The sequence below is a fragment of the Petaurus breviceps genome, unplaced genomic scaffold, assembly GCF_028583685.1.
Source record: "Petaurus breviceps papuanus isolate PSGF00001 unplaced genomic scaffold, PetGlider_PUasm1.0 171, whole genome shotgun sequence".
NCBI lineage: Eukaryota > Metazoa > Chordata > Mammalia > Diprotodontia > Petauridae > Petaurus > Petaurus breviceps.
The window spans coordinates 3,267,883-3,282,657 of record NW_027185754.1 but is presented as its reverse complement, the minus strand read 5'-3'; the positions used below and the strand labels follow the sequence as shown (position 1 = coordinate 3,282,657).

At 40.5% G+C, this 14,775-nt stretch overlaps 1 protein-coding gene across 7 annotated transcripts in view; it reads left to right on the top strand.

The window, feature by feature from the left end:
* FTO (FTO alpha-ketoglutarate dependent dioxygenase) overlaps nt 1-8,172 on the top strand; it is a 431,971-nt gene extending 423,799 nt beyond the window's left edge. For all 7 annotated transcript variants that reach the window (XM_069082477.1, XM_069082479.1, XM_069082482.1 and 4 more), the window contains one exon: nt 7,796-8,172. In XM_069082477.1, coding sequence (XP_068938578.1) covers nt 7,796-7,949 — 154 coding nt within the window. In that variant the 3' untranslated portion in view covers nt 7,950-8,172. The remainder of the gene's footprint in view (nt 1-7,795) is intronic.
* Nucleotides 8,173-14,775: the final 6,603 nt, after the last annotated feature.

Sequence of the window (14,775 nt, the reverse complement as noted above, 5' to 3'; positions counted from 1 at the left end):
AGTCCAGCTGAGGAGACAAGCCTGAAGTATGTAAAAAATTAACCAAGGCAAAACTGACATTCTTCAAGACAGTGACTTAAGAAAAAGCACATGTCTAGGTACTATATGATCTTGTCAAGAAGATTCCTGCTTGCTTATGTGTTGGACTAGATGTCCTGCATGGACTTTTCCAGGTCTGAGATTTCAAGATGCTGTGAATCCTTATCAGGCAGGGACCATGAGGTCATCAATTTTGAATTGAAAGGGATCTTAGATGGTCTCCAGTTCAAATGAGATGAGAATATCAGGTAAGAAAGTGGAAGCCCAAAGAAACAAAGGGCCTTGACTGGACTGGGGTCACCCAGCTAGCAAGGCTCCAGAGGCAGGATGTGAACTCACGTCTTCCTGACTCCAAGCTAGTGCCTGATCCAATGGCATATTGAATGCCATTTAGGGAAGCGCCACGGAACAAAAAGCACCAAAATTAGGAAGGAGAAGACCCAAAGAGAAGCATAGCTTGCTTCATAACTACTCTGCCATCGTTTGTTAAATAGCAACAAGGTAAAAGGCAAAAATGTCGTTGGTGAAGAACCTCACGGGATTGGCTCCTTTAGTCAGGCTGTGATGCTGGTGAGGGCGAGGTGGTAGGCTCAGCCAGTGAAGAAAAAAAGAAACAGCTGTTCTGAGCCACAGACTGCTGTCCAAATGCCAACTTCTACCTTCTTAACAGCACTTTATGTATTATATATTTAATAAATTATACCATAGGATCCTTGAAGACAAAGGATGTATCACTTTTATTTCATCTATGAATTCCTAGCATGTATCTTAATACTTTTCCCATAATAGGTAATTCATAAATGTTTGTTAAAATTAAATGTGTGTCCCCACCCCCATCCTGTTGGACTGTCTTTTGGGATCACACGTTCAAAAGAACTAGAAAGGACCTAAGAAGTTATCTAGATCAGAGGTGTCAAAACTTGCAGGGTAAGCCTGATCCAAACTGAAATGTAATTGAGAAAGGCTTGACAAAATGAATAAAAGTACAGAATTATAATTGTTGTTCAGTCACGTCTGACTACTCGTGACCCAACGGGGTTTTCTGGCAGAGATATTGGAGTAGTTTGCCATTTCCTTCTCCAGCTCATTTTACAGATGAGGAAATTGAGGCAAACGAGGTTAAGTGTGGCTCAGGGTCATACAGGTGTCTGAGGCCAGATTTGAACTCAAGAAGATTCGGGGATCCATTTCTATTTGAGTTTGATACCACTGTTCTAAGTCTGTTTCCCTTATTTTAAAGATGAGTAAAACTAAGGCCCAGAGAAGTCGAGTGACTTAATCAAGGTCACAGAAGCAGTAAATGGTAGAGCCAAGGTTTGAACCCAAGTCCTGTGACTCCACACCTGGAGCTTCCTGCATTGTATGCTTGCTCACTCCATTCTTCCTCCATTTACCAGGTTGCCTGCACAGCACTGGGCATGAGCAGGGCATCTAGAATTGTTGAGTGATTGTCCTACACAGTTGCTCCTGTGTAGTATTTATCACAAAGCAGCCCTGAAAGAGAGGCACCAGCCACGTCTATCTTTCACTATCGCTTTATATGCCCTTTGACACATGCTTCAGTAATGCTGCATCTTAATTCTCTGTCTATAAAATGGATAATTATACTTTCTCTACCTCTTCACAGGGCAGGTGAGGATCAAATATACTAGACTATAAGCTCCATGAGGACAGGCTCAGAAGATCATGGATTTAGAGCTGAATGAGACCTTAGAAGTCATCTAGTTTTACCTAAAGTTTCTGATCTCCCCCAGTGACTCCTTAGTGCTTTGCACACAGTAGGCACTTAATAAATGTTTGCTGTTGGAACAAGATAATAGGTTTCAATGTGCTTTGAAAAAGTTTAAGCACTATACAAAAGTGAGATTCCCTATTATAATGTTGGCCAACTTCTCCCAATATTTTATGGAGTACCTCCTGGCTCCAGCCAGATCAGTTGATGACTAAATTTGTAACGTGAGTATTTATACCTTGGAAATAAGCAAATGTTATAAATCAGGGCTTGATTTGGTCATTTTTCGATTGTCTAGACTTAAGAAAGTGATGGAGAAGATGTTAAAAATGTGGATTCATTTTAAAAGTGTATCATGAATATACCCTGAGAACCAGATGCTAAATATTTGTCGGCATATCACTGGACACCTTCTCTCTTTTAACCTTATTCCATTGGCTTCTCAGCAGCACCTCTCAGTTAAGGACACGGGTTGGGTTGGGTTGGGTTGGGTTTGGTTTTTTTAGCATGTGTGCAATCATGTTCTTGAATCAGTCAGAATTTTATGTGAACTTGTTTTCTTGTCATTTCAATAAATGTCATTAAGCCATTACTACTGCTTCCTTATTGGTTGCAAAATTTAGGGGCAGAGAATACTCTGTGTGTGTGTGTTTTTTTTTTAAATCAATGGCTCACACATTACTGTAAAACCTATTGATTAAAAACACAAAGCATAATGTTAGTCATTTAGTCTGTGGGGTGATGCAATAGAGAAAGAAATTTATCCTTTGACTCTTGCATTAACCTTTTATTGACTGCTTGCATACCCATAATTAACACACACTTTAGCTAAAGTGGTTAATTTTAGCATCATGACCAGTGTCCACTAATGTAGCTGAAACCCTGATCATCCAAATGTAAGTGCAACCCTGAGGGAAATCAGCTGCTGGTGGAGGAAGGTCAGGGTCTGGGAGTTATACCTGCTTGGGGAGTGACTCTGGGCAGACTCTGGCAGCCAGGTTAGGAGAGGCCTTTTGGTGGTTTAGTGTTATGTCACTAAGGCATTAGGGGAGAACTATTCATTTAGTAATTAAGGGACTTGGAGGGGATGGATTAAGTAAAGATTTTTCTGTTAGCTGCATGGCTAAGATCCAAATATTTCTGTGTTGTGGGATGGAGATGAAGGTCTGAAAGATGGAGGCCTATACTGCTTTCTCTTTCCGCAGGCTGGCTTAATGTGGTTAGGCTGGGTCTCTTGCCAAGGGTATAAGCTTAAAGTAAAGCACTTAGCCTCACTGACACTGTTTCCTTATCTGCAAAATGGGGATATTAACACTATGCACACTGTGTTCACCTAGCTAGCTTGCAAATGGTATAGTCTCTCACTAGTGGACTACAGAATATAAAATACCTTTTTAAAAACTAAGCTAGAACTTAAATATTCCAGAGAGTTCTGAATTCCAGCTTACCCTAGGAAAAAGGGAGAAGTGGCCCCGATGGAGAATCATAGAAGTATAGAGAAATACTTTAAAAAACACTATAAATGTGAGCTATTGTTATTAAAATGCAATAAAATATGAGCTATCTTATCCAGTATCATTATCATATTTCATTTAGTAGGAGTCTTGCCAAGTACTCCAGGAAAAGGTCAATAAGTCCTGAGCAAATAATCCATGGTCACTTGCCATCTTGAGAAGGGTTTAAGTTGCTCTTCAGGAGAAGTGATGATATGCAAGGATTTGGAATGAAATGATAATGTGGCTCAGAGGGACCATATTTCAAATGGGGAAATAAGGTCATGGTTAGTTAAAACTAGAAAGATTCTTCAAAAGCCTCTGAGAATGATCTCTTCATTTCACAATTTGGAAGACTGGGTTCAGGAGAAGTTAAATAACTTGTCCAGGGGTGCACAAGTGCTAAGGGGGAGAACTTAAATTTGAGCTTAAGTCCTTTGACTTGAAATCCAGTGCTTTTTTTTTTTCAAATAGACTATAAGCTCCTTGAGGGCAGAGCCTAGTTTTCCCTCCTTTGTCTTTCTATCTTTTTCTAGTGCTTATTGAATTGAATTGTCATTGAACAATTTCCTTGGAGGAGAAGGGGAGAGGCAGTTAGCTATGAAAGAACTATACACTTGCCTGGATTAAGGGAATTTGCAGCAACTTTTTAGAGGGGTCTTTTAACTCTCAGTATCACAAATTGTTTACTTTTGTCCAAAGATCAATTTGGAAACTCAACTAGCCACCTAAACATACACTGTGTAGCCTGTCAGAAAATTTGCCCAAACCAGAGAGGAAAGTTTTGTGTTCATTTTCATTCCCTCTCTGGACACACACTATCCAGCCCCCTAAGGGTGTCCCAATTCTGACACTTACTAGTTTTGCAATCCTGGGTGAGCATTGTGAGCCTCAGTATCTTCTTCCGTGAAGTAGGGATAATGCTTTCAGTCCTTGCCTTATAGGATCTTTTTGTAGAAAATGTTCTATTAATATTAAAGCACTCTATTGAGCTTCTGGTATAGTTATTGTTATTTTCATTGTTACTGCTCTTTGGGGAGGGGAAACAGCAGACATTTTGCCTGGTAAGGAAACATAAGAGAAGAGAAAGGAGCCAAGGGCCATGAAGCAAGACCAATATTCCATAGACTTTTGTCTCTTCTTTCCAGATTTTTTTATGTTTCTCATCCTCTTAAGTTTTAATTACATTCTATTATTGCTTGACTTTTATGTACCGCAATTTATTTAGCTATTCCCTTATTATTGCACATTTAAGTTGATTCCAATTTTGAGGGGTTTTTGTAATTATAAATAATACTGCTGTGAAAATCTTTAAACAGACAACTCTTTTTGTTTGTTTTTAAATAACACTTTCGGGATATATTCCCAAGAATAGAATTATTGGGTAGAATCTGTAAATTTTACTACATACTGCCAGATTGGGCTCCAAAAATGTCTCCCAGTTTGCAGCTCCAGCCAGCAGTAAGTGAATGTCCCTGCTTCCCTACAACCCTGACAGAATGATCAAAACTTAATTCTTATCATATTCCCTCTATTCTCCTCTGTTCCATAGTCTGGTATGGTGTTGAAAATCAGACAGTATTATTTGAATTAGGGATTGGCTATCAGCTGGCATGTTGGAGGCCCATTTCTTACAAGTAAATATAGCAAACCAAGCGTGGAGTGCAGTATAGAGTCTAATCAGCATCAAGAAAATTAGTGATAATTTCTTAGCCATTAAGAAAAGAACTCAGGGCGGCTAGGTGGCACAGTGAATAGAGTACTGGCCCTGGAGTCAGGAAGACCTGAGTTCAAATTCAGCCTCAGACACAACACAAAAACTAGCCGTGTGCCCTTGGGCAAGTCACTTAACCCCAATTGCCCTCCAAAGAGCAAAAAAAAAAAAAAAGAACTCATGAGCAAGGCCTGAAAGTTCAGAGCTGTGATACTTTTAAAAAAAATTTTCTAAAACGAAGTAGAAGAGGTCCTACTCCTGATTCAGCTAAAACAAGTGGGATAAATGATCCCATCCTATGACTGCCACAAAGAGCAAGAGACAGGCTTTTTGTTATTATTCTAAGTCACATGAACCAACAGCCAGTCCTTTGGAACCATTTCCCTTCTCTGGGAAGAACAGTAGGAGAAACCTAGGAAGCTATTTTCCCCAGCAAGCTTCATCCCCCAGTGAGGAGCAGACTTGATAGTCTTAAGAGGCAGAAATTCCCAGATGCCTGAAATGCAAATGCCAAATACCAGCCCTCAAATACAAAGCCAAATGCAATGGAAGGCAATGTGGAAGATGAAAAAAGGAGGAAGAAGGAATGCTGCTAAGTGTACCTCTGTGTCAGACTTTAATACTTCTGATACATTCTTAAAATGAAAAAAAAAAGCCCAAACCACTTTCCATTTGAAATTCAAAGTGAGAATGCATTTTTAATTGACTTTTACAAGCTTCATAATATTCTTAGTGAATCTTCACTATCACAGCTCTTCAATCTGCCAGCCAAAATAATGTGTACACGGTTAATTTATCCACTTTTAGATTGAAATGCTTAATTTGGAATATCTTACCCTCCCCAGCAAAATGAGCATACTGTTTGGTACTGAGACAGAAATAAAGCATGATTTGAAAGCCTTGCTGAGTTCTGTTGTAATTAGTTGCAGCTTCCCTTGAATATTAATTTTTCCTCATGTTCCTTTCATGTAATTTAGAAAATGTCTTTGGAACAATGATGAGACAATCAGCTAAGCACCTCTCAGAACTCAGACAGCAAGCTGCATTTTCTAAAACACCTATTATAGAGCAGTCTGCAAAACAAATCCTGTTCTTCTGGCTTATCAATGCAAACAGTTTAATATTTATGCTAAGAGGATTGTCAAAAGTAGCTTCTGTTGCTTTAATTCTTGTTTTAAATAAATAATGAGAACATTTAAACACATTACTCTTCTCGGGGCCCCCGAGGTCAGCTAATCTTATTATTTATGAAGTGATGTGCTACATAATAGTACTTAGTGCATGTTAACAGATGCTATTATCAGGGCCTGATGCGGAGAGCTGAAGATATATTGGAATGTTATGTGTTAATACTGTCCTTGTGCTGTAATGTACGATGGATGGAGTGCACAAGATGCTGGTGCGGCAATTAACCACCCGCAAAAATAGGTGTAAAGTTGAAGTATGTTTTCCCGTGGGAGCCCTGTGCCATTAATAATTCCCCAGAGAAGGAGGCATCTTTCCACTGCAAAGTCTTCGAAATGGGGCCAGGATGTTATGTACTTTGATCTCTTTATGGTCCATCCTACATGGCCAGAAGACAAATAATGTTGGCTGTGACCACTTGCTTATTGATTGAGAGAGAGAAGAAAGGAAGAGGGGGAATTGCACAAGACTTTTCCAAATGGACTCCCAAGATCCACATTTCTATGCCTATGCTGAATATGGGGAAGGATGAGCCAATAACCATCCATCTCTGTTTCTGAGTTGCGTTGCTTTAGCTCTTCTATCTACTGAATATTCCCAGTTTTGCATAAGGTCTAAATGAACTCTCTGTCCTCCCACTGTGACCCCTCTTCCCCCTATAACAGTAATAGTAATGTCATCGGGCATTGATTTAGGGTTTCAGTGCATTTCACCACCAAGTATCTTAGTCACTTCTCACTCTAACTCCATAGAACAGGGTCCTCATGCCCCATTTTATCAACGAGCACAGCTAAAGCTATTGGATATTCTCAGGTTATCTATAAATAATCTTCTCTTTGTGTGACAGGAATCTGCCCAGGTATAGTGATGTTGTCCCAACTTTTCTCCTGCAAGTCTGTAATTTAGTTGCATATGATAATTAAGTCCTCTAGTATTGATGAATAATCCATTTAATAAAAACTGTGATTTAAGTGTTTTCCCTAGGGACTAACTCTTCGCTAGCCTCTTAATTTAATTTTGTTGAAGTTTTCCCCACCTATTCATCAGTGGAAATGATTATTAACCTCTATTTGCATACATCCTTATAAAATGATCTCTCCTTGGAGTGCCTTTTTCAGAGCGAGGCAGAAGGATACATGTGCAAATCTCTAGAATCTACAAAGTCAATCCTGATCTGTTATATTGTTTAATCTATCCTTGGACCCTTAGTGCAGTAAATTCAGTTTAATCTTTCTCAGTAATCTAGTAATACATTGAAATCCCACAAACATTTAAATCTGATAATGGTTTAATCACACACTTTAAATAACAGTTGAGATAATGAAAAAATAATTCACTATAATAATAAAAAAAGCCCGAGCAACTAAATATTCTTTGTGATTGGCTTTCTGGGACATCCCTCTAGATAACACAGATCTGAATGATGAAAAGGAAGGACTATCACTGGAAGTGAACAATTCTTCCTAATCACAGACCAACTTCCCTCCTGCATAGGGAACAGTTACTTCATTTTTCCTTCTCCTCATTGATTAGTATCTTAGGAACATTCAGATTTTAATCATTCTCTTAGGGTTTGCATCTTGAGGGAATTGTTTTCCATGGGTAAATAATGACCTGCTCTTATTCTCCTAGGTGCCAATCTCGAATCGCCCAAAATTTACCAGAGGACCAGAGACCAATATGCTGGCCATATTGGGAAGATGATGATCCTGAGATGCCGTTGCCATTTGATCTTAGCAACATTATTTTGGAACTCCAAGGTCAGCTCCTGAAAGCAAAGCCCTAGGGAAGAACACTGCCACTTGGGTTGAAACCTCGTTTTCAGAAGAAATTCCCTTAACAAAGGAAAAACTTCAGCTACAGAATCTGGACTCTGCTATGGGCTCAGGCAAGGACACCAGTGGGAAGTTCAAAGATTCCAACTGACTACCTAGTCACTGGATTATGAGAACTGTCTACCTTGTAACAGCAAAGGAATGGGGGCCCCAAATATAAGAGCTCTGAACTGAGACTGTGTTGTGGTCTTCTTGGTTAAGGATGGGTCCTAGGCTCTTCCTTACCTGGGCCTGGGTTAGCTCTTCTCTGGAAGCTATATAAGATGCTTAATCACAAAAGGCTATAGGGCATTGCAGAGGACAGAGACCCTACTGGTAGCAAAACTTAGCATATTCCATTCCTGCTTCTAAACTTTCTACTGACATGGGCATGGGTGGGACCAGTCTGAAGAGAGGCTGAAAGAGGTGGTGGGAGTCAGAGACCTTCAGCATCTCCCTTAGATCTTGTAACAGATAAAATACAAAATCAGTTTGGTATTTAACCTTTTGCATAGGCTGGATTTCTAGTATTATTTTATGTTACTCCCCTGAATATACTCTCCCTTCTAGTTACACTGGAGTGTGTGTGTGTGTGTGTGTGTGTGTGTACTTGCAGTTCTCTGTACACGTTCTATCTCCTACTCCTTGCCTTCTCACATGCTGTCCTCCGTGTATGGAATGCTCTCCATCCTCACCTTTGCCTCTTCAAATCCCTTCACAGTGCAATGAAACCTTCCCTTTAACTCCTCCCTTTTGCTATTAGTGTTTTCTATTTCTTGGAATTATTTCATATTACTCTGTGCATACATTGCATATACTAACCCAAATACACATTGAATATAAGCTCATTGAGGGCAGGTACTATTTTAATTTTTGTCTTTCTTTCCCCAGCACCCAACACGATATCTCCCACCCAGTAGGTACTTATAAATATTTCTTGAACTTGGAGTCAAGGGAACTCTCATCACTTGCTGAATTTGCCCCTCTAAAGTGTACAAGAAGCCCATGTGCATGTTTGTTTTTATTGTTTCCTATCTTTTTTTCTCCTTAGCCCCCTTAGTTACTAAGGACCCTGCAGAGAAGAAGCAAAAGGAAAAATAAATCAAATACTTTTAATCTGATAAACATAGGGAAAAGCCTCAGAAAGCCTGTTCTTTCTAATTCTTAGTTTAGAGAGTTATTATTTCCTGTAAGTCCTTTGCAGTAAGGGCACAGGATGAAAAGGAAGGAAGTTGAGGACCAGGCCACAAACCAGATGAGTAGGTTGCCCTTCTAGAAAGGTCTGAGTATTAGTAATGGTGAGGTGTAAACAAATTCCTAGGATGAGACAATGTACCGTGACATTCTTTGTACAGGGCTATGGACTGGGCATCCCCTGTGGGCCCTATTTTTGTCACTATGGCGATACAAAGGGAAAAGAAAGTCCCTGCCTTTGAGAAACTTTCATAATCTATTGGGGGAGACATGGCACCTAACCTTGGGGACCTGTCAGTCTGATAGAACATGTTTTCTGATCTCGTATACCTTCTCCAGTCTAATGGTAACAGATATGATCCTCATCTTCTGGGTTTTACCAGTCTAATGGAGGAGACACTATTCCTGCTTTTAGGGAGCTTATAATCTGGTTAGGGCAGATATAATACAGACATGAAAATGCATTTAGAATACTTAAAAACAACTGTCTTTGATGCTAGCATAAGCTAAGTCCATAAAAGGTAAAATACAGAATTAAGGAGAGGACAGAATGGAGTAGGGTTAATCCAAGCATGCTTTTTGGAGGAAGAAAATTTTTATCTGGAATTTGAAGGATGCATAAGGATCAAGGATTGGTGGCTAAAACTGTATAGCATTGTTATAGCACTCCATCTACTCAGCTCTGACTATTGTCATTCCCATGATTCCCTCCACGAAAGAAACCTGTGTTTGCCCCTGACTGTTTAATTGAGGCAAAAACTAAGACTTGGAATATTACAGTGCACTATCCTGGGTGAGACTTCCAGGAGATCCAAGAGGGCTCACAATAATCCATGCTTAGCACTCAGCAGGTCAGTAGCTGAGTAGGGATCCTTGTGTCTCTCTGTCCTTAGTGTGATCCTTGAACCAGGTACCTTCTTTGCCTGCTTCAGTCTGTACACCCCATTTCCTCTTGTTCCTTCCCTCCTCTTCATGAGATATTTTTATCTTGTCCACATGCTTATCCCTGTCTCTGGGGGCACTAAAGGGGGGGGGGAGGCCATGCAATGTCCTGTGCAGATCCCCAGATGGCTTTGGATCCTTTGGTCCTGCCTTATGCATGTATTGACTGTGTGACCCTGTTCAAGTCAGGTATCCTCTCTGGGTTTCTTTTTCCTCATCTATAAAATGAGGAGATTGGATTTGGTGACCTAAGCAAGCTTCACTTGTAACAAAGGCTTAAAAGAAGAAAAAGAAATTCGACAAAACTGACACATCTGCCCTCACATGAAACATTCTATAGCCGTAGTCCTCTCCTGTCTATTAAAAAGAGGAAGGTGCTTCTACGTGACATCTCTTCCCAGAGTCAAGCTTGGTCATTTTAATTACACAACAATTGCATGTTATTCTTTCGATTTAAATTATTGTAGTCACCGTATATATCACATTCCTAGTCCTGCTTACTTCATCCTGCATCAGTTTATAGAAGTCCTCCTACGCATCTGAATTTTTCATAATCATCATTATTTCTTATAAAGAAATAATATTCCATTGGGTTCATGAAAGCCAATGTGACATAGAGCTTAAAATGCAAGATTTGGGTTCATACCTGCCTCAGACACAAACTAGCTTTGTGACCTTGGGCAAGTAACCTAGCCTTTCTTGGCCTTGCTTTCCTTATGTGCAAAATGAGGGAATCGGATTAAACTGTACCTAATGTCCTTTCCAGCTCTGAATCTCTGATTGTATGTATCACAATTTGTTTAACCACATACCTTTCAAAAGACCTAGTATTTAAATAAAAGTCTAGGGGGGACTAACAACCACCCTTGCTGCATGCGTATGAGCACACACGCATACTTTTCCATTACCTTTCCGTCTTTAAATGGCCCTTCAAGGCCCCTAGTGCTCTTATGCTGTCCAGGTGTTACTTACATTCTTAAAAGATCAAAGAAAGAAGACAGTTCTCAAAGAAATGAGCAATAAAATTTCAAACATCAGTGGCAGACCAGTAAAAAGTAATAGAGGATATTTGGGGGCAGGTGGACACCTTTCATCATACTGCATAGGTTTCTGCTGTGTCCCGGCCTTATCTAAGGCACTTAGTAAAGCCAAAATGTCTCTGGCCCTGAGCAGCATCCAATCAATATTAGCTTTCTAAGGATCATAGAATTTCGAGTTGGAAGGGACTGTAACAGTCATATAGGATCATAGGATTTAAACCTGAAAGAGGCCTTAGAAATCGTCTAGTATGACCCCCTTCTCATTTTGCTGATGAGAGAGAGCTGAGGCCCAGATAGGATTAAGTGATTTGCCCAAGGTCACACACGAAGTAAGTAGCAATGCCAGAATTTGAATCAAAGTCCTGGCTTGGAATCCAGTGCTCTTTCTAACACACTAGTATATCCCAATGTACTATAATCACCTGCCATATCATGGGTTTCTCTGGTGGAAAAGGGGTGAGGGTCCAGCCCACTATGGCCTGCAACTCAACTTGAGGAATGGGCTTCTGAAACCCAGAGAAGGATGCTCTCTATCCCTCATAGGATCCTCCTACACTGGGAAGGACATGCCATTCTGGAGGCCCTGTTTAATAGATACCCTATGTTCAGGAGGGATTGAGGGTATTTTGGTTTTTGGTGAGTTTCAAGGGACGATGGTTTTTGAATGCAACATTGTTCTCTTCCCCCTCCCCTGGTTAAGGCTGATTTACCAGTGGGCAAACTGCATACGTTTGGCTCAGTGCCACTCTAAATACTGTTTATATGGGAGATCTTGGAGGCAAGGGAGGGGAAGGCAAGGGTATTCTGATTTGAAAAGGCAATTCTCATCCAAACAGATTCAGCTGGAGAGCAGCAATATGGATTAAAATGGGAGAGTGGTAACACAGTTGATGCAGTTTGCCATTGTTACTTTGTGATTAAATGGTATTTTTAATTAAGTTTCATTGGGAGCCATAGGTATGGCAGTGCTGAAATCAATTTGACAACCATAAAGGGGAGGGAAGGCTCACCAGTAAGCATTGCTGCACAGATTGCTGCGGAAGTGAGCAGCCCTGCTTTAAAAGGCTGCAGAGAAGGGAGTTGAGGGAGGAGGGGGAATTGGTGGGGAAAGAGGGACAGAGAGCTGGCAGATAATGACTTCCTGCAGGACTGCAAGGGCACTGAATTGTGCTGTGGTGTTTGAAAGGCAGGTCTTAGCGATTGTCGGGGAAACAAACCCACCCCACCACACTTGGGTCTCTAGTGTACCTGAGAGACCTTGCTATTTCAAAGTTAGCCATGAACTCGAAGGATGTAGCTGAAAGCTCTGTTTCTCATTTCTCTCATTAACAAGGAGAAAATGTGATTACACAGCAAAGCTGACTGAGACTCTCTAGGCTAGAAGGGCCCTGTCAGACAAGGTAATCTAGTCTATTCCTGTGCTTTTAGTTCAATTTTTCTCCTACCCCATTCTTTTTTTTTTTTGGAGGGGGGAAGGCAAGGCAGTTGGGATTAAGGGACTTGCCCAAGGTCACACAGCTAGTAAGGGTATCAGGTGTCTGAGGCCACATTTGAACTCAGGTCCTGCTGACTCCAGGGCCTGTGCTCTATTCACTGTGCCACCTAGCTGCCCCCTCCTACCCCATTCTTTAAAAAATAGCTGCACAATGTAAAGGATAGAATGTTGGACTCTCAATAAGAAAGGCCTGGGTTCAAGTCCTGACTCATATTTATTAGTTGTGTGACCATGGGCAAGTCTCTTGAACCCTAATTCCTTGGTTTTCTCATTTGTAAAGTGATGATAATAAACCTTCATAATGGATAGAAAGAGTTTGCATCTTTTTTTAAAGTGTTATTTAAGTGCCAGTTATTATTAATATCTCCATAGGAGATTTCTACTCCCCCATCTTCACTATCTCTAACCAATCCTTCACAACTCCTTTTAAAAAATATCTAGCATTTTAAGGTTTGCCAAGCATTCCACAAATATCTTATTTTATCCTGACAACAATGCTGGGGTCCCAAGAAAGGAAGTGATTTGTCCAAGGACACACAACTGGTTCATGTCAGATTTAAGATTTAAAGCCTGCCCTTCTGACTCTGTTCTACTCCATTGCCTTTAAATGCTGATTTTCCCATTTTACAAATGTGGAAAACAGGCAGATGGAGATTAAATGACTTGTTCATAGTTATGCAATTAGTAAGTGTCTCAGCCTGGATTTGAACTCAGGTCTTCCATCTGATACCCTGTCTAGCCCTTTATCTACTATATACCTGTCTTACAATTTTCAATGGAAACAGATAATTTTACCAGGATTCCAACCAAAATGATGAGCATGGCTAAAACTTAGACTTTTACAGCTGAAAAGGATTTTAGAGATCATCTGGCCCAACCCCGTCATTTTACATATAGGGAAACTGGGCTCTAATGAAAGGGATTAATTTATCCAAGGTCACACAACTGGTTCGTGTCAGATCTGAGACTTAAACCCTGCCCTTCTGACTCTGTCCTACCACGATGCCTTTAAATGCTAATTTTCCACAGAAGAATATACCAAAAGTAATTGTGGCATGTTGGAGGCTGGAGAATGACAACTGTTTTCATTAAAGAGATCCTTCAGAAATGATCCTTTTCCCACTGCCATTAACATGGCGGGACTAGGTCACCCACGGCTATTTGGGATTTGCTACAAAAACAATTTCTTAGCATCAGTCTCTAATGGATGCTCTGTGTACAACAATTGTTTATTGACTTGAAGTGTCTAAGTACCAGGGTCAGTCTGTTTCAGGGGGAGGGCAGCATTAATTAACTCCCAGCATTAGATTCAGTGATGCTTTTCCAACGACGTAGTTCATGACTTTGCTTGCATTTACTTTTCATCAGTCCTGAAAGAATTGAGGTAAAATAGTTCCCATGCACATGTGTGTCAAGCTAAATGGATAACAGGAGATACAGATCTGTTTGCCTGTCTGCACTTGCCTTTAGACAATATTCATCAATTTTACAAAAGCCACTGACTAAACATGGCACCAATACAAATGAAGGACTCCAAGCACAGGGGCTTTAGCATTGTTTTTAATCTGGTGCTGAGCAGGCTTTCTGCTGATAGATGGGAAGTGGGGGTGTAGAACACTATTGTACCACATGGCTGGGGAGAATAGGTCAAGGTCATTCTGTAGGATATTCAAGAACAACTTGCTGGGCTGGGGCCATATGTATTCAGAACCATTCCAGTGTGCTCCGTTAGTTATCTGTAGGCATTCAGCAAGCTTTTTCTCATTGCTAAGGATTAAAGGAAATCAAGAGCATGGCTCTTCATGCCTTCAGTATCTCTGGCTTCAAAGCCTGACCCCTTGTACTTTATAAGGAGAGGGGAGTACCTGCAACCTAGACATACACATGCCATGAATTTCCCATTGGAAAATCCCCACTCTGGGCACTGAGCAGCCAACTACTTTCCACATTGTCCCTCTTTATTCTCAACAGGCAATGATTTCTATTTTCATGGGTAATGAATGGGATTTGCTTGCAAGGTTCTTTTTTTTCCCAGTCAGACAGACCTCCTGGACCCTTGGGCCCACATAGTAGATGTTAGGAACTGTAATGGCTAGCATTGGTGTAATGCTTTTTTTCCCCCTTTTT